Genomic DNA, 19979 nt, shown 5'->3' on the forward strand with positions numbered 1-19979 from the left:
TATTCAAAGTCACCACTGCACACAATGGAGCATGCGGCTGGAGCAGCACGCTCCATTGTGTTAACTGACAGGTTGCGGCCGCAGAAAACTGACATGTCAGTTTTTTGTGTGGCTGCTAGCGATCCCGGCCGGAGTGTATACTATGTGTATACACCCCGGCCGTGATTCCATAGACCGCAGCACAATTTAAGTTTCATATTAATCACGGCGGTTGTTGCAAATCAGCAACAACAGCCGTGATTAATATGAAACTTAGGTAGTGTGAACATAGCCTAATAGTATATGATAAGAAATTGCCGATCAGCCCAACCCTAGCACTAGATCAGGGATAGGGCAAAAGCTAAAGCTTTGGCTGTCCAGGCATGATGGGAATTGTAGTTTTGCAACAGCTGGAGGGACAAAGGAACCCCATCCCTGCACTAGAGAACATTGCAACAAAAGCACCATCAGCTACTGCCAAAAAGCTGCCGGACTTTGCCTCTTACAGCTCAGAAACTGGTTTGTCCAAATGTCACTAAAGGAGCAGTGGACAAAGATCAGAAAGATGCCAAAAAAACAAAGGTGCAAAAAGATATGAGGCAAAGAAATAGCTGCGCAGGCCAGATGTAATGTAATCGAAGGAGGCATTGCTCTGTAAGGGTATGTGCACACTGAGGAATTTAGATGGAAAGTCCGTCGCGGAATTCTCAGCTCGCACCTGCTCACGGACTGCAGAGGGCACGCGCGTCTCCGCCCGTGCCATAGACTCCATTCTATGCACGGGCGGATTCCTTCCTCCGTCCAAAGAATGATCAAGTTCATTCTTTGGATGAAGGAAAGAATCCGCCCGTGCATAGAATGGAGTCTATGACACAGGCGTAGATGCGCACACCCGTTGCAGTCCGCGAGCAGGTGCGAGCTGAGAATTCTGCAACGAGGGTTGCTCCTAGTGCTTCATGCCCGGTCAGTGCTCAGGATTAGACTGGCGCCGTGCACAGGAACTGGGTGGTGACTGAAAATAAAGGACAGGATTCACGTGCCGGCCTGTTCATGTAAAAAACCCAAAGAGATGTACCTGGCGATGCATTTGCTTTAAGGGTGCGTTCACACCTACAGGATCCGCAGCAGATTTGACGCTGTGTTCAGCTATTTAAATGAAATCCGCTGCGGATCTGGTAAGTGTGAACGTACCCTAAAAGTGTATATAAAGAGAGTTGTCAATCACTAAGTAGCACCACCCACTTGACTAGAGAGTTGTCAATCACTAAGTAGCACCACCCACTTGACTACTTGGCCCAGAATGAGCAGAGAGTTACATGAATAAAAGACGTGATATCGTGGATATTTTCCTCACAAATACACCATCTATAGGAGAGCGGTCTGGCCCAGGGTTTGTATATAGCCGCCATACTGGTGCGGGCCTATTCAGCTATTAGGCATCAGAAGTGCACTGTTGCCCATAGCAACCAATCAAATTGCAGCTTTCCTTTTTAATGCACTAAGATGATAAAAAGCTTTATTCCTATTCTTTGATATGGACAAAATGACAATGTTCATTCGCACTAATTTATACAAATCTATCTCAATCACGTCGTCCGTAGTTGAGGCCATAACAGAAGCTATGCTGAGACTTGTAGTTCCACAACAGCTAGAGAACCAAAGGTTTCCCCCATTACGTCCTAACCCCTATGCTGACGTCACTGACCCGGGGTCACGACCTTTTACCTCATGATCGCTTTTGTAGCTCTTCCGCATGGTCTTGAGATCCATGATGTCACTTCCAGCTCTGCCGCTCAGTGCCCGGACGGTGAGCGATACACAGGTAGATGTCAGGACTCCACGGAGAACGAACATGCCCGGTCTCCAATAGGCGAGAAGACCTTCCGTGACGTCACGCGGTCATGTGACCAGTCACGTGCGAGGAGGAGGCAAGCTGTGGGCACTGGAGAAGCTACAGTAATGGCCGCCTTAGGAAACTTCGCTGTGCTGCCAGGTAAATGGAGCCGGGCACGTAGGAGACGTATAGTGGGGGTGAGCGGGCTCTGCGGGCGCGGGGTGGGCACGGCTGCTGCATCTCCGCTATAGAATAAGGCTTGTGCTACAGGTCGTCACCAGCAGGGGGCCCCGCAGTCTATGGCTGTCTATGGGGAAGGAGGGCTCCAGTAATGTCTGCTAAGGAACGGCTTCACGGCGGACGGAGGCTGCTGGGACTTGTAGTTCTCTGCTACTATAGGACTCTGTAATGATATCACATAGTTACAGGTTATATCTGCAGTCAGGCCATGCTGGGAGTTGTAGTTCTCTCCTACTATAGTACCCTGTAATGATATCACATAATAGGAGGTAGAATCTACAGCCTGGCCATGCTTGGAGTTGTAGTTCTCTCCTACTATAGGACACTGTAATGATATCACATAATAGGAGGTAATCTCTGCAGCCAGGCCATGCTGGGACTTGTAGTTTCCTCCTAGTTATTTATCTGAAATGATATTCCGTAATCTCTGCAGCCAGGCCATGCTGGGACTTGTAGTTCCCTCTTAGTCCCCGATCTGTAATGATATCCTGTAATATCTGCAGCCTGGCCATGCTGGGACTTGTTATCCTTATTCTGTGGGTCACTACCCTTACAGCTACACAGAGTTCTTTGGGCTTCGTTCCCACGTTGTGATCACAAATAGCCGTGTCATATTGCCGATCAATCCTGGAGACCACATGAGGATGGTGATGGCAGTATGGGAACGCGGCATTATAAGTCTGACAGATCAGCAATTGCAGCTTCTAGATCAGGGGTGATTGTCAAACTCAAATACACAATGGGCCTAAATGAAAAAATGTAATAAAGTCACGGGCCAACCTTGATAATTATTGAAGCGCGAATGCGGCGGTGCTGGCACTGTCAGTGGTGTGCGTCTCCCAGCCCCGTGCACTGTGATAAATGACATGATAAACTACTATGACATGATTAAACCCCAACCCATATAATAGCCAGCCCCCCAATATTGCCCCATGTATTAGGCAGCTCCCCTAAGTTTCCCATATAGTAGCCAGACCTCCCCCGTAGTCTCATATAGTAGCCAGACCTCCCCCGTAGTCTCATATAGTAGCCAGCCCTCCCCGTAGTCTCATATAGTAGCCAGCCCTCCCCCATAGTCTCTTATATAGTAGCCAGCCCTCCCCCATAGTCTCTTATATAGTAGCCAGCCCTTCCCCATAGTCCTATATAGTAGCCAACCCTCCCTCATAGTCTCTTATATAGTAGCCAGCCCTCCCCAGTAATATCATATAGTAGCCAGCTCTCCCCCATAGTCTCTTATATAGTAGCCAGCTCTCCCCCATAGTCTCTTATATAGTAGCCAGCTCTCCCCCATAGTCTCTTATATAGTAGCCAGCCCTCCCCTATAGTCTCTTATATAGTAGCCAGCCCTCCCCTATAGTCTCATATATAGTAGCCAGCCCTCCCCAGTAGTCTCTTATATAGTAGCCAGCCCTCCCCTATAGTCTCTTATATAGTAGCCAGCCCTCCCCAATAGTCTCTTATATAGTAGCCAGCCCTCCCCTATAGTCTCTTATATAGTAGCCAGCCCTCCCCTATAGTCTCATATATAGTAGCCAGCCCTCCCCAGTAGTCTCTTATATAGTAGCCAGCCCTCCCCTATAGTCTCTTATATAGTAGCCAGCCCTCCCCAATAGTCTCTTATATAGTAGCCAGCCCTCTCCAATAGTCTTATATAGTAGCCAGCCCTCCCCAGTAGTCTCTTATATTGTAGCCATGGCGGGCCAGATGTAATTAAAACTCTGAATTGCCTGGCGGGCAAAAAATAATGGCGCCACGGGCCAGATTTTGACATGACTGTTCTAGAGGATTAACTACCAGGATAGGGCTGTTCAATTCCGGTAACCTTAGGCGAGTAACCACTTTGACCTCTCAAGAAGGAGTTTGATACCAGTACACATATGCGGCCTACACAGATCTATTATCCATACCCAGTGCAAGACCCAGCGCCATAGAATAGTATTACTTTCTACAATGCTGGAGAGACAGGAGGGTGCTCTGTCTCCTACTACTTAGCTATGAGGGGTTCCGTACACCCATATAGAACCTGTATTCAGGGGCTGGCTGGCAAATTTTAGCGTGGGGGCAAGCACAAAGCAGTGTCCCACAAATAGCGGACAATTATCGGGGGGGGGGGGGGGGGTTGGGGGGATTGGTACATGTATTTAAAGGGGAACTCCGGACAAACCTAATGATCCCAAGCCATCAGGGGGTGGGGGAGGAATATAATAAAGAATCTATGCTTACCTGTCCATGTGCTTCCACAGCGCAGCATCACTGGTCACAGATCAGCCTCCTGCAGCTACCGTTCCTGCAACGTTCCATACTAGGGCAAGACACTGCTGCAGTCACTGACTGGCTGAGTGGGTACTTCTGCCGCAATGCAGGAATAGGAGGAACAGGATACCCGCAGCTGTGAATGGGCTGGTGACGCTGTGTATAGATTTTTTTTATTGTGTTCCCCTCACTCCCTGCTGGCCCAGGATTTTTAGATGCAGCCAGAATTCTCCTTTAACTTGCTATGGGTTTGATGTTGCGGATTGATTGATTGACATACGGGGTGACTGTGACGCTGTTATGAAAAGGACATTTTAAGGCTATGTTCAGCCAACAATTTTTTTATAAAAAAGAATGGTCGTTGTTTTACAATGACGGCCATCAATAATGTTAATGACCATGACTGCCGGCCATCATTATCAAACAACAGTCATTATTTTGCATAAAAAGTTGTTGTATGAACACAAAGACAAATTTAAAAGTGCAGTTAAAAAAAAAACACTCACTATGCTTATGTTGTGAAGGATCAAGCTAGGCTGTGTGTACTACAAAGTATACTACTCCTGGTCTACTGGTCAGTTTGCCATACAGTATACTTGGCAATGTGTTCAAAGGCACTTAATTCACTTGTATATAGTATACAGAGACATATAGGTGATAAAGCTCAAGACACCTATATGTCCTGACACTATCCTATCTAGCTGATCTCATATCTTATATCTCTGGTATTAAACGCTTCCCATGTCATCTGAGCTCCTATTTGTTATTCATAGTCCAGGATCAAGGACTAATGGTGCGTTTACACAGACAGATTTATCTGACAGATCTTTGAAGCCAAAGCCAGGAACAGACTATAAACAGGGATCAGGTCATAAAGGAAAGACTGGGATCTATCCTCTTTTTAAATCCATTCCTGGCTTTGGCTTCCAAAATCTGTCAGATAAATCTTTCTGTGTAAACGCACCCTAATGGTCCTTTTACACGGAACGATTTATCGTTCGAATTTGCACGATAACGATCGAATTCGAACGATAATCGTACGTGCAAAGGCAGCGAACGATCAAACGACAAGCGATAAATCGTTCATTTTGATCTTTCAACATCATCGTTCATCTTTCAAATCATCGTTGATCATTCGCAAAAAATTCGCAGATGGTTCTGTGTAAACAGTCTTTCAACGATTTCACCTATGTGTGAGACAGGCTTACGCGATCGCAAAACGATCGCATAGCGAATTTTCCGTAAGATGTATCGTTCCGTCTAAACGCTGATCGTTATAAAAAAAACATTGTTCATTCAAAATCGTTAATCGTGCGATCGGGCGAATTATCGCTCCATGTAAAAGTACCATAAGGGTCCATTTACACAGAAAGATTATCTGACAGATTATCTACCAAAGATTTGAAGCCAAAGCCAGGAATGGATTTGAAAAGAGACATCTTGGTCTTTACTTTATGACCTGTTCTCTGTTTATAGTCTGTTTCTGGCTTTGGCTTCAAATCTTTGGCAGATAATCTGTCAGATAATCTTTCTGTGTAAATGGACCCTTATGCTGGGTTTACACGGAACGATTATCGTGCGAATTTGCACGATAACGATCGAATTCGAACGATTATCGTACGTGTAAACGCAGCGAACGATCGAACGACGAGCGAAAATCGTTTATTTTGATCTTTTAACTTGTTCTTAAATCGTCGTTCGCAAAAAATTCGCCTATCGTTCCATGTAAACAGTCGTTCACTGATTTTACCTATGTGTGAGATAGGCTTAAGCGATCGCAAAGTGATCGGAAAACGCATTTTCTGTACGATATATCGTTCCATCTAAACGCTGATCGTTATAAAAGAAAAATCATTACTTAGAAATCGTTAATCGTACGATTGGGCGAATTATCGCTCCGTGTAAACCCAGCATTAGGGCCCTATTATACCAACAGATTTCTGACCAATTTATCTAACAGATTTTTGAAGCCAAAGCCAGAAACAAACTATAAACAGAGAACAGGTCATAGAGGAAAGGCTGCGATTTCTCCTTTTCACATTCATTCCTGGCTTTGGCTTCAAAAATCTGTCAGATAAATTGGTCAGAAATCTGTTGGTGTAATAGGGTCCTTAGGCATCAGAAGAATTGTTGAATGTCTTTATTTCACATTCACAATGCATTTCAAACACAGTGGAAACCACAGCACTACTTCACCAAGAGCCGTGCCATATTGTGAATAATTCCAGCAACATTGCATGGCTATTGGTGAAGAAATGGCAGCGTGCCTTCGTCTATGTTCAGACTGAAATGTGGAAACACATCCTAGGGGTACAAAGTCACTGGGCGGATCCGCAGCGAGTTTCTCGCTGCAAATTTGCAGCGAGACTCGCTGCGTATCCCTGCCCCGTACCCATATGGCCAGAGAAACTCGCAGCAGGATGCACATCCTGCTGCGGGTATGTCCGCAGCCTGCCCCATTAACACCCCGGCCACCGGAGCCTATACTTCACCTAGTCCCCGCTCAGGCTTGCTTCGGGGCTCCCCGGCAGGTCCCGCTCAGTCAATCAGTGCGCTGCCCCGCTGCGAGTTTGTCTGCCCATATGTGTACAGAGCAGGCATCCCTAGCGGGTAGCTCGCTGCGGATCCGCCCAGTGAGTTTGTATCCTAATGCAACATTCACAGTTTGTCTTTTGTTTTCTTTTTTGCGCAGCATACCACACTATTCAGTCCTGGTAAATTACTGTATATTAACCGAAATGGCCCCAACAATCTGTAGTTGGCTATGTTGAAGTGAATGGGGGATCTGTCATGTGGGATGCTGATGGATAGCTGTGGTGTGTGTGTGTGTTAGGGACCCACAGTACAGACCCCTGTACCTTCTCTGGCTGCTCCTGTATTCTTATCTGTGGCTTATAGTGCAGCAAATCAGGTTTAACCCTGTTAAGGTTAAATTTATATGTTGACCTCTCTCTATGGAGAGAAGCCAAAAACCCAGGTAAAGGATGGTTTTTAAATTATATCTAGAGTTGGAATCCTGCAGTATTACCAGCTCGTTACTTATACGTCATGGACACAGATAAGACAATGTATCATGATTATAAGCCTGGAGAAAATGGCCCAAGTTTTATTATGGTCATCACATTTTATAGACAGATAAAATATAGGGTGGTAACAAATGCTAATAAGACATAGATGAGGCGGTGCTAGTGATTTAGATATTCAGTCATGCGCAATGGCATCTATATTAGTATTCATTATTATTATTCAAAAAGGTTAGAACAATACATTCTGTGCAATGATACTTTCACATTATTCCCACTGTAACAGACAGGCAGCTTTCCTCTGAGAATGGCCTTGGACGCTGATAAACATGTCTCTGAGGGAAATAGTTCTTGAGACAAAACATTCTTTCTAGTGTCCATATCAGAAGTTTTCCAAGGTAAGAAATGGTCCAACTATAAGTTAACCCTATCAGGGACTCTCTAATGTACTGGAGCTTCTGAGCAAGAGGCCTATATATATGTGTAGTCATATAGGTACGGTGCAGGTAGGTAAAATCGCATATCCTGGCCTTATCAACCCTTTTACTATTTTCCTCCAAATATCCCTGTTACTTTAGCTGCAGAACAGCAGTGCAAGGTTTAAACCTGACTGCTCCAACAGATAAAGATAAGGAGACAGCCATAGCCGGAGACTGGAGCACCCCCCCCCCCTTTCCCCGATGTGACAGGACTGCTGCTGCTGCCCCCACCTCAGAGTATAGCTGTCCTGTCACAGCCACAGCCCCTCACACCTGCAAGAAATGGTGCCCTGAAGGAGAGGAAGATAATGGAAGCAGAGAGATTACTCACACTTCTTCTCTGTCAGGACGGGTCGGCCGGGGGAGGGACGCTTCCTCTCAGCTCTGGCTGCTGTGGTCTGAGCACAGAGGAGCTGACCTCATCGCTTGCTCAGACGCAGGGGGAAGCTCCTGTCCCACCTGTCAGCAGCAACAGATGCTGTACTGCGGGCGGGAGGGAAGTTCATGGCCACCAGGAGAAGTGCTGTTAAAGTGACATAGCGGCGTTAATTACATCCGGACGCTGCGGCCCTTAGGTGCATTGGGGGGACCGGCCCGGGGGGCATATGCCACCCTGCCCCCCGGCCCAGCCCGCCCCTGCCTGTATTGTAAGTGAATACAGTGCACTGTAGTGCACCATAATTAAAGTTACATTTAAAGTGACTCGCTTTAAAGTGTTACTGTAACTTTGTCACACTGAAAGTTTTAATCAGTTGGGATCTGGGTGTTCAGACCTCCACACAATGGCCGCATATCAGATGCCTCTTTGTCCCCAACCATATGAGAGTGTATAACAAAGTTGCGAGTTGAGAGTATATAACACAGTCATGAAACTTAGGGTCCTATTACACAGAGCGATTTTTAACGACTAACAATAAACGATCACAAACGAGATTGTTTATCGTTAACCTGAAATCTTTTACTATATTACACAGAGCGATAGTCGTTACTATGATCGTTTATTCCTTCTGATCCCAGAAAGTCAATGAACAATGTGCTATTACACTGAACGATTAGTGAACAAATACGGAACTTGAGCGAAAGAATGTGGAATTACAGCGAACGATTATCAATAATTTTAGGTTCAGATCTAAATCAACGACACACGAATGATTTTTCGATCGTTGCCTGAAATTACACAGAGCGATTATCATTTAAATTCGAACTACATAACGATTTTTTTGCTCCTCTTGTGGTCCGCTTCTCCCCAGGTCCCGTGCGCAGCAGCAGCTTCAGAGCGGCCTGTCTTAGCTGACAGGCCGCTCAGCTTATCACTGGCCAGGACTGCTGCGGCCAGTGACTGGCTGAGCGCCTGTCAGCTAAGACAGGCTGCTTTGAAGCTGCAGCGCGGGACCCTGGGAGAAGCGGACCACAAGAGAAGCCCTGGACCATGGATAGGTAATGTGTGCAGTTTAAGCAAGGGCTTCGGTAACGATTGTTAAACGATTATCGGGCCGTGTAATAGGCCCTGTAAACGAGCGCTAATCTAACGGTTCGGCGCTCATTTACAGTTCTTATCGGGCCCCCATCGGCCTGTGTAATACTACCATAAGTCACAGGGTAGTTGGCAGATCACAATTCACAATGTTAAACTAACATCACCTTCTATGACAGGGCTAAAGCTTTGGCTGTCCAGGCATGATGGGAATTGTAGTTTTGCAACATCTGGAGGGCCGAAGGTTCCCCATCCCTGTTCTATGACTGCTTTCACTTACTGTCTGTCTGCATAACCTTTTAGGCATGTAACGTGTGTCCTTGTGAATACCACCCAAGATTAAACAGATGAACCGCTGTGCAGAACCTGAACTTAGGCAAGATGAGTCGAATAGCGCAGTCCCTGATGTGCCCGCACAGAGCTCACAAGACGCAGCACAGACACCCAGGTATATATTTATATATATACACAAGTATCATAAAACATGGTGGATTTTAATCTTACGTCTGACACTAACTTTGCTTCTGCACTTGTGTCCCAGATGTTTGTCTTCATCGATTTTGCACCAAGCCGAAGAGGACTTCACCTCCAGGAAACGACAGAGAACCTTAAATGGACCTCTATGTTCTCCCACTACTCCCCGGCATCGTAACGTCGCTACGCAAGACACTCAAAGAACTAATGAGCCTAATAGAAGTCTATCACACAGAGACACAGGTGGTCTCCAAGGTCCCGAAGGACATTGCTGGACGGCACGGTCCGGGAGCCGGGTAACTGCACTTTATTCAGAGTTGGTTCGGGAGCTGGAGGCACAGATTGCAGAACTGCATCAAATCTTGGCTTCACGAGATGAAGCGGCTAAAGTACAAGAATGCAGAATCCAGGAACTGGAGAAAGAGAATCAAGAACTGAGAAGGCACGTCCAGACGTTGGAGGAGCAGAATGACGCTTTGTCTCGTAGGGGAATATGTGCAATAAAAGAAGGTGACCGACTTATGGGACCAGATGGTCAGTCTGTGGGTGAGAGGTCTTTAGCTTATGTCTACTTTTACTTCTAATTCATTAGGATTGGGTTACACAGTGACTATGGCTGCGGCATGGGTTGTGTTGTATGCATCACAGCTAACGGAAGTGTCTGTGGTCACGTTGTGATCTCTAACTTGTCACAACTTGACAACCTTGATGGTTTATGGTCAGGATTAGTGATGAGCGAACATCAGAAAATTGTCCAGCACTCTGCATTCAACTCCCGGCGTCCTATGGAGTCCTGGAAAACATGGACACAGCCATAAGCTGTATCCATGTTTTCCTAGCAGCCCTAGGATGGCATATAATTTCTCCAGATGCCGGGAGTTAAATGCCACATGACCAAACCATGACAATTTTTTTGATGTTCGCTCATCACTAGGGATGGTCCGAACCTGCCGAGTTTGGGTTCGTATGAACCTGAACTCTCGGCATCAGATTCCCGCTGTCTGCCTGCTCCGTGCAGCGGGTGGATACAGCGGGAGGACCGCCTGTAAAACTGGGATACAGCCTATGGCTATGGCTGTATGCCAGTTTTCCAGGCGGTCCTCCGGCTGTATCCACCCTCTCCACGGAGCGGGCAGACAGCGGGAATCATTGCCGAGAGTTCGGGTTCGTACGAACCCGAACTGAACCAGGTTCGGACCATCCCTACTCATCACTAGTCAGGATGGATTGCAGCAAGAGGCATTCATTCGATGTGATCTACGCAGCACAATGCTGTAATCCTTGACTGTGTATAGTCGCAAGAGTCCCTATGTTAGCCCTAGCCTAAACCAATAAACTCCAAGGGGGACTCCGGGCTTAAAAACGTCCCAGCAGTGCCGACAGTACACAGATTTATGTAGAGGCGCACTGCCTCTACGTAAATCCCATGCGCACCAGTGTATTTCCTGATCATTTTTCAGCGAGAAAAATGATAAAGTGGACCCAGAGTCCTCGCCCCTCGTTCCGCCCCCTCCCTGGCGAAGCTGGTGTAAAAGGGCCTGATGAAAATTTTTATTCGCAAAACGGCCATTTGCGAATAAATTTATTCGCATCAGGCCATTTTACGCCAAAAAATACAACTTTTTCAATTGATAATTGTCCCCCAAGATTTCCACATTGAAGATCTGCAATGTCTGAATCGAGTCCAAGAATTATTTGCGGTCCTAGCTTAGCTAGTAGGGTGCGTGGATGTTCCACATGTATTCTATTCCAAGTAACAAAAGGCTATTTTGCCAGAAGAGCTGACAGATATGGTGGCAGGGAACAGGGAAGTAGTTGTTTATACCTGTTGCAGGGTGCTGCAGATTTCACAATGTCGATTTGTTGCTGCGGACTTAACCAATATAAAGAAAATTTACTTATTCCATACTCACAGGCTGCATTTTAGTGTCTGTATTATGGCTAATAGACTTGCACCCCACAAGGGTTAAGATGAACATATGAGCGGTATAGTGTCCAGTGGTCTGGGTGTGCAGCAGGTTTCCAGGCCGTCCAGTGTCTGCCGCCTCTTCTTTAAAGCTTTCCTGACATATCATTCAAATAGAATCTGTCTATGCTGAGCGGGCAGTTCCTGTCCACACATCAGCAGAAGCATTGAAGATGACAACAGCAGACACTGGGTGGTCTGGAAACCAGCTTTGGTGGGGGAGAGGCATGGGCAGGTATGTTTTGTTCTGTAGTAGTAAATGGACAACCCCTTTTAAATGTGACCTTACAGACATAATAGCAGCTCTGGAGCACAAAATGCTGCTTATAAACTTTTCTTTATATGTATCTTATGCTTTAAATCCACTTCTACATTTTACCATTATTTTGAAAAAAATGTTTTCCCCTCTTCAGTGGTCAGCGATGGAAACGTCTCCTTTTTGAAGAACTTGGCAGAATTTTTAGAGACAAAGTCAGAATCCCAGGTATTTATTATCATGGGTGCTATCTTCCCATTATAAGTTGCAAACTATGTTACATTTATATAGTTTATTGGACTTTTTAATATTCTACTTCATATAATATTGTAGACCTCCCCACCTCGGACCTCATCTACTCCCATCCCATCAAGTGAAATCCATCTCCCCCATGCAGAAAGCATGGCATCCCCTATTCCACCAACCACACCAGAGCCTGTCCCCCCAAATGCACCAAATGAAGTGACCAGCGCTCCCCCAGACGGCATGCTGCGGGTCACTGGGGTGACAAGTGGCTTCCAGTACTGGATGAAGATGGATGATGGTGGGGAGAACACAATTCCTGAATCTTGTGTCATGTGGGAAGAACCTCTACAAGAAACGTTACCAGATGGGACTCCAGCCTGGGCTTCACCTGTGGAGGTATATATAATCATGTGACCTACACGTATAACAAGTTATTGAGTCATAAAAACAATGTGGCAATTTAATTTGTGGTTTCTTTCTGCTCAGAGCAATGGACGTCCCAAACTGGAGTTGGTGCCAGCATCTGGGGTGTACATCACTTACCAGCAGCTGGAGGACCTATCCCTTATCCCACCAGATAAACCCAAACTAATGACCAGGCGTCTACTGGATTACTTCTTCTCCAGGGAGACTCTGGCTCGATCTTCCGCCACAGGGCAGCGGATTGCACATAATAATACCACCATGGAGAAGCCCCTCCGGCTGCCGGATACAGTGGTGACTGCTATCAAAGGTGAGGGTGGATTCTGGAAACTGCAGGACGGAAAGAATGGGAAATAAGAACTGTGATAAATACGCCCCCCAGTGTCTATTTATTTTGGCATCAAAAGTAGTTAAAGGGGGTATCCAGGATTAGAAAAACATAGCTGCTTTGTGAGCAGTGGTATTACAATTAAGCTCCATTCACTTCAATGGAACTGAGATGCAAAAACACTCCCAAATTGAGTACAAGAGCGGCGCTGTTGCTGGAAAAAAGCTGCCATGTTTTTTTCTAATCCTAAATAACCCCTTTAAAGGGTATTTTACGTTTTTCTCATGTGTGATAGGGTCATGTCAGAACTTTTAATCACTGGGTCCAGGTGCGAGACCCCCAATGATCACTAAATTAAAGAGATGTTCCCCTTCTTTTCTGATGGGCTGTGCCTAAGCAAGTAGTGCATGGATTTCTAGTAAAGGTCCTTTTACACGGGCCGATTATTGGGCCAGGAAAGTTGCTAGAAATGCTCCTTTGTCTGATAATCTGTCTGTGTAGAAGTGACAGCGAGCAGCTGTGGACGGAGCAATCCTCAACTGATATTAAGGATATTTCGGACTGCTTTAAAATTTATCGCTGTCGGACACACATCTTCCTGTGTAAACGAGATGTGCGACTGATAGCAAAAGGATACTGACAGCACAAATATGCTGTGTGATCTGGCTCTTCCGTTCTGCTTTCTGGCTGCTGGCAGGGACTTCAAGCCGCTTTCTCCTCCAGAATGATTGACAGGCGGGATCACACAGCAGTGCACTAGGTATGTACTCACTGCATGTGTCATCTGGAAACTGACGGCACAGATATATTCGTATCTGTGCTGTCAGTTTCCATGTCGGCATTAATGATGCGAGGATCGTTCGTGTGGACCGCCTGCTCGACTATTGTGCCGTGTAAAAGGACCCTAAGTTTGAGACATTCTATGGATCTGTACACCATTCACGTAGCTTTCCGAGGAGACATGACCAGAAACTAGGGACACAGCATTCCTGCAATTTTGGGTTAACAAACAATGGGAGTCCCAGCACCCAGACAATCAGCGTCTCTTTGGACTGTGTGCGGATAGTTATAAATTCACATCCATACAGTTTGATTCTGAATATAATATGAATATGTAGAAAAATATGTAGAAATATATATAGAAAAACAGACTACATCAAGGATGGGGAACCTTCAACTGTTGCAAAACTACAAATCCCATCATGCCTGCACAGCCAAAGCTAAAGCTTTGGCTGTCCAGGCATGATGGGAATTGTAGTTTTGCAACAGCCGGAGGGTCAAAGTTTCCCCATCCCTGGACTACATAGATCTTTTGGTCTCTTATAGCTGTTGCTTATTCTAAGCTAAAGTGACACTATATCCAGTGCAGTACCTTGAGAAAGCTCTATTTCTATCCCTTGGCTGACTTGTATTGCTAACATCCACCTTCTTTTCCAGCTTATGTGACAAGAGCCTGCGGCCGTGGCTGTAACTTCAATGCAGTTATAAACAGTAAATGCGGCACATCGCGAAGGGCGGTGAAAAAGATGTCTATACGCATTGACTGGACAGAGGGAGGTGCAAAACACTGTCCCAGACCTGCATCCAAATCACCAGTTCAGAGACTACAGCCTCCCATTGAAAAGGCTTCAGTCACTGGAACGAAGGTCACAGAGACATTCATCACAGAGAACAGCTGAGTACTGCTGCACTACCTTACAAACACTCAGACAACCAATCGCAAAATGCTTTAAAACTACCGGCTAAGGGAGGATATAAGGTTATCCCACAGCAACCTCTGCTGCAATGACCACAGGTTCCACATAATGTGGCGGCATTCATACGCATGTTCCATTGATGTCTGTAAATTTTAACACTGGTAAAATAAAACTGGTTTGTTTGTAAAATAGACGACTATATAATACAGTGGCTGCATATTTGCATTTAGCAAACAAAAAAAACAGTTCTTGTAGAGTCTGTCACAAGGTAACAACTTAAAGGGGTTGTCCAGCAAAAATTTTCTTTTAAATCAACTCATGTCAGAAAGTTATATAGATTTGTAATTTACTTCTATTTAAAAATCTCAAGTATTTCAGTACTTATTAGCTGCTGTATGTCCTGCAGGAAGTGGTGTATTCTTTCCAGTCTGACACAGTGCTCTCTGCTGCCACCTCTGTCCATATCAGGAACTGTCCAGAGTAGTAGCAAACCTAGAAAACCTCTCTTGCTCTAGACAGTTCCTGACATAGACAGACTGGAAAGAATACACCACTTTCTGCAGAACATTCAGCAGCTGATAAGTAATGGACGGATTGAGATTTTTAAATAGAAGTAAATTACAAATCTATATAACTTTCTGACACCAGTGTATTTGGAAGAATATTTTAAACTTTAAAGGGGTATGATTTGATCTTGGGAAAGACAATCTGTGTTTGGTTCAGACCTGGATCCCGATGCTCAAGTTTATGCGGGCACATTGCTGTACATATCAGCGTTGCTGTGCCTGCTAATGCAGTTGAGTCCTAGTCGTGTGTCCCAGGTGTTGGATCCCTTAAAAATAGGTCATAGATTAAAAGGGTTATCCTGGGAGCAGAAAAGATATTGCTTTTCCTTACTCCATGACCCCCCCCCCCCTTCCTCCTCAGGAATTAGTGGCATACTCTGTTGCTATGAACGCTACAAGATTATACAAGGCTATATCTTGCAGCCATTGGCCACCCATTTTTGGAAGTTATACTTATGAGATGGAAGGAAACCTTGGAGTGAGGAAGGGCTCCCAGAATCACCCATTGTCAGCACCATAAGTGGTGGTATATGACAGATGGTTTGGATCAGAAATTCTCTTTTTTAAGGTAAATTCACACGGGTGGATCTGCAGCGGATTTTACGATGCGAAATCCACTGCGGATGCTATGCCAATAACTTTCAATGAGGATACATACTCGTAGCGGGATTTACATCCCGCTGGGAGTATGTATGTGGCAGCGCCATTAACCCCCCGGCCAGCCGGAGCATACTTTACCTCCTCCCCGTTCTGGCTTGCTTCGGGGGCTCCCGGCGTCTTCACGTTCCGTTCAGCAAATCAGTTGCTGCGGCGGGGCAGCGCACTGATTGGCTGAGCAGGGCGTCAAGCTGAGAACCCCGAAGCAAGCTGAAGCGGGGAGGAGGTAAAGTATAATCCGGCCGGCCGGGGGGTTAATGGCGCTGTCACATACATACTCCCAGCGGGATGTAAATCCCGCTACGAGTATGTATCCTCATTGAAAGTCATTGGCATAGGATCCGCAGCGGATTTCGCAGCGTAAAGTCCGCTGCGGATCCGCCCGTATTTATTTGCCCTTAAAGGAGAAGTCCCATGGAAGGACGAAAACTGCAGGAATGCTGGTTGGGACAGGAAAATAGTAACTGGACTCACCTGTCCCTGTGCCTCTGCTGCGCCGCTCCCAGGTCCCATTCACATCAGCCAGTGACCTGCAGCTCTGCTAACTGTAACGTGAGGACCCGGAGTGCCGCCCAGCCAATCAGTGACTGGGACACTGGGAGTGTGGAATTGCATGATGTACTGAAGCTGACAGTCAGCTGCTGCAAAGGGACCCGGATATGGCGCATCGGCAGCACTAGAACAGGTGAGTTTTAGTTTTTATTATTTTCCTCCCCTTACCAGCCTGCCTGCAGTTTTTGTCCTTCCATGGGACTTCTCATTTAATAAAAGCTAACCAGAATTACAAGTGCAAAACATTAAACTAAAAAGATCATCGCTCCTGGAGCTTGTTTCCTCTGCTTGAAACAGAGTTGAAAAATAATAGAAACCATGTAAAATTATGCATCTTAAAGGGGTTGTCCTGGCATAGGTCTAATTTGTTTTTATTGTCAGGGCCTGGAGACAATACCCAGTGGGCATCAGCTGGTTGCCTTGGCGAGGTTGTTCCTGCACTGTGTGAGTGAATTCTCTAGGGCATAACAAAAAAATTCAAAGAGGAGACAACCGGTCATGTTTAGCAGCGCGCACAACGCTGCTTTATATTTGCCTAAAAGATTTGTTTGGTATGTCTCAGCTTTCTGTTCTAAGCAAAGAAGACTTCACTCAGGTCACATTGCATTTGAAGTATTTATTTTGCCCAAATTATTTTATTATTATTTTCACATATTCTAGGAGCCAGAGTGTGAATGCCCTGCTTGTTCTTACCAGAAGCAGAGTTAGGGGTCATTTACACGTCCGCAGAATTCTGTTTGTACACGGATGGTGTTCTGCGGCTTGGACCTCGGAGTTCCCAGCAGCATGACTAATTTTGATGTCAGAAGCTCCTAAACACTTCAGAAGTTGGCGCTAGTGTACGGACAGAATTCTGTGGACGTGTGAATGACCCCTAAGGATGTGTTCATATTCAGTTTTTGGGTTGTAAATCGTGATGGGGAAAAAATGTTCACACCATATTTTTCGCTATAAATTGATGGAGAAATTATTTTTTTCCCCCTAGCAGGTCCTTGCTTTCAGTCAATCATTTTTTAGTCACTTGTGTGAACTTGCCCCCACTAGCCATAATCCTGCTCCACACTGACGAGGCGCAAATATCCCGAAACAGCTGTGTGTGGATGGATGCCTGCCTTGGTAAACCCTTGTCATGTCGCTATACTCGCAACAGTGTAGACCTTGGTGTTTCCCTATTTATATTCCAATACTCGCAACTGAGTGGGACTTAAGGGGCTACCTATCAGGGCGGTTTGGTGATCTCCCGATCTGGAGGCACCCCTTAGCAACAGGCTAGGGATATCTGGCTATTCCTGTTTTTTGAGACTCGCAACCAAGCTCCACGAACTCCCTTGCATATTTAAAATTTTAGGGGGCATCAATGGAGACTCTTGAGTACTTCATTGGAATTTTTCACTGATCTTCCTGAGCTCAGTGATTGCTGTGACTTGTGTGAACACAGCCATAGGCGGTTGTTGTTTGCTTTTAGTCAATTTTTTTTTTAAAGCCATTTATGACCCAAAAAATAGTGTGAGCATAACCTCAGCCAGTTTCAACCATAAGTAAAATATTCTATTACATCATGGAACACTATGCAGCCCCAATAGCTACGTTGTTTCCAATAATTTCGAAATGGAGGCATTTAAAATTCATACCAAACGCGGAGGTGGAAACACAGCCTTAGGGCATGTATTATGGTAAATTATCTCGGGTCATTCAGAAAAGCTCTCGTCTGTAATCGTTTATCGTTATTTAGAGGAAAGGGGGGAAAAAATAAAAAGATAAGTCTAATAGGAGCCTTAGGCTATGTTCACACACCGCCACCACAGCCCTAGCACTTTTTAATGCAGACAGGACCTGGACTTGCCTCTTTCAAGGGAATCTAGCAAAATGAGACAATCTTAAACCGCTTATAGTCTTTAATAGGGCAGGGAGGTCACATGTACCTTTTGTTACATCATTAGGTTGGTGCTCTGCAGTGTTATTGTCTAACTTTAACTGTTAATATGTAAATGAGGGAATTTGGAACAACGGGGGGGGACGACAATCCTTTAGTTTAGCCTACTGATGACTATTCATTCGGCAGCCTAAAGTGATGTCACTGTAGAGCGCCAAGCGAATATTCATCAGTGGGAGTTCAGCAGGAGAGGCGCAGAAGTTCATACTGAAGAGGGCTAAAAGTCCATTTACATATTAATAAGTTGAAGTTACTCAATAATGCCTCAGCGTACCAACATAATAAAGGTGCATGTGACCCCCCTCTCCTCTGCCATATTAGACTCTATGAGGGGATCAGGATCTCCTAACCTGCTGCTAGATTCCTTATAAACGGTGGCTAGTCCAGGTGTAGTCCTTAACCCTCATGCTTGCAATTTGTTTTTTTCCATTTATGATGCATTTTTGCTGCAATCTCCTAAAATGTTGCAGTGAATTTTGCAATTGGTAAGTGTGGTCCTGCAACTGCTAGTCTTAGTTGTTAGTTTGTTATGTAGACTGGTATGGACACACTGAGGGGAAAACACGCAGAGGACTTGTGAAGGATTCCGCTGCTCGTCCCTGTGCGCTCCAGCTTTACTCTCAGCCTGTACCATAGACTCTATTCTATAGTCAGGCAGATTACACCGTCCGCCCGTTCATTCTTCAGGTGGACGGCGAAATCTGCCTGACCATAAAATGGAGTCTATGGCACAGGTGGAGAGTAAAGCGGGAGCGTGGGCACGAGCGGCGTAATCCTCCGTGTGTTCCTTAGTGTGCACATACCCTAAGAGCCTTAAAGGGACTCAGATCCATACTAGGTAGAGAGCTTCAGACACAGGCAGATATAGGTGATGGGGAGATGATGCCGATGTCGCTGAGTTAAAAAGAGTAAAATTGCAATTTCCCTGGGAAGCAGAAGTGATGCTGAGCCATAGCATACGCACCTCTTACCCATGTGGCTTTGCATCTCTTCTGTTAAACTTCAGCTTCCAAGGTAAAATGCTATTTTATAACTCTGCAAATGGCCATCAGCAAAGACATCATTAGGGAGATGAAAAAAACAATCATCTATCTGCCTGTGTCTGCAGCTCTGTACATAGTATGGACTTGACAGAATCCCTTTAAGAGTTTTTTTTTTTTTTTTTGCACTTATATACCTAAATCTACAGAGGAATCAATTGTAGCTTCCTAAAGAAAATTTGCAGCAAATCCTCTGTGTCTGAGCCTAAAACATCAAAATGATGATCATTCTGCGGCTGATGAGAAGAAACTGATCTTCATAGAAGGGAAGTTGTTCACACCTTTAGAATTAGATAGTCATAGGGCCCTATTCCACGGGCCGATTATTTTTCGCATAATTGTTAACGATAAACGATCCAAACGACCGCTATTGCGAAAGACCTGAAATCGTTCGCCCATTTACATGGAACGATAATCGTTACCTATGATCGCTCTTGAGGTCGTCTTGTCGTTGCTATTGCGTTCGTCACTACTGCGAACGAGCAACGATAAAAATAGGTCTAGGTCTTTCTCGTTCAGTTGTTAATCGTTTAACGATAATCTGAACGATAATCGC

At 45.4% G+C, this 19979-nt stretch overlaps 2 protein-coding genes across 4 annotated transcripts in view; one reads left to right on the forward strand and one right to left on the reverse strand.

The window, feature by feature from the left end:
- Positions 1–1868, reverse strand: part of PNPO (pyridoxamine 5'-phosphate oxidase) — an 18786-nt gene extending 16918 nt beyond the window's left edge. The window contains exon 1 of the mRNA XM_069951519.1: positions 1705–1868. Coding sequence (XP_069807620.1) covers positions 1705–1833 — 129 coding nt within the window. The 5' untranslated portion in view covers positions 1834–1868. The remainder of the gene's footprint in view (positions 1–1704) is intronic.
- On the forward strand, positions 1776–14864 carry LOC138771656 (uncharacterized). Of its 3 annotated transcripts, none has more exons than XM_069951517.1 (7): positions 1776–1972; positions 9589–9733; positions 9827–10293; positions 12139–12209; positions 12315–12623; positions 12714–12960; positions 14416–14864. In XM_069951517.1, the coding sequence occupies exons 2-7, from the start codon at positions 9633–9635 to the stop codon at positions 14655–14657; spliced, it is 1437 nt and encodes a 478-aa protein (XP_069807618.1). In that variant the 5' UTR covers positions 1776–1972; positions 9589–9632; the 3' UTR covers positions 14658–14864. The 3 variants fall into 3 exon arrangements, with proteins under 3 accessions (XP_069807618.1, XP_069807619.1, XP_069807617.1); XM_069951518.1 differs by having other exon boundaries at positions 1777–1972; positions 9827–10269; XM_069951516.1 differs by having other exon boundaries at positions 1780–1972; positions 9827–10305.
- Positions 14865–19979: the final 5115 nt, after the last annotated feature.

Source organism: Dendropsophus ebraccatus, chromosome 14, assembly GCF_027789765.1.
Source record: "Dendropsophus ebraccatus isolate aDenEbr1 chromosome 14, aDenEbr1.pat, whole genome shotgun sequence".
Lineage (NCBI taxonomy): Eukaryota > Metazoa > Chordata > Amphibia > Anura > Hylidae > Dendropsophus > Dendropsophus ebraccatus.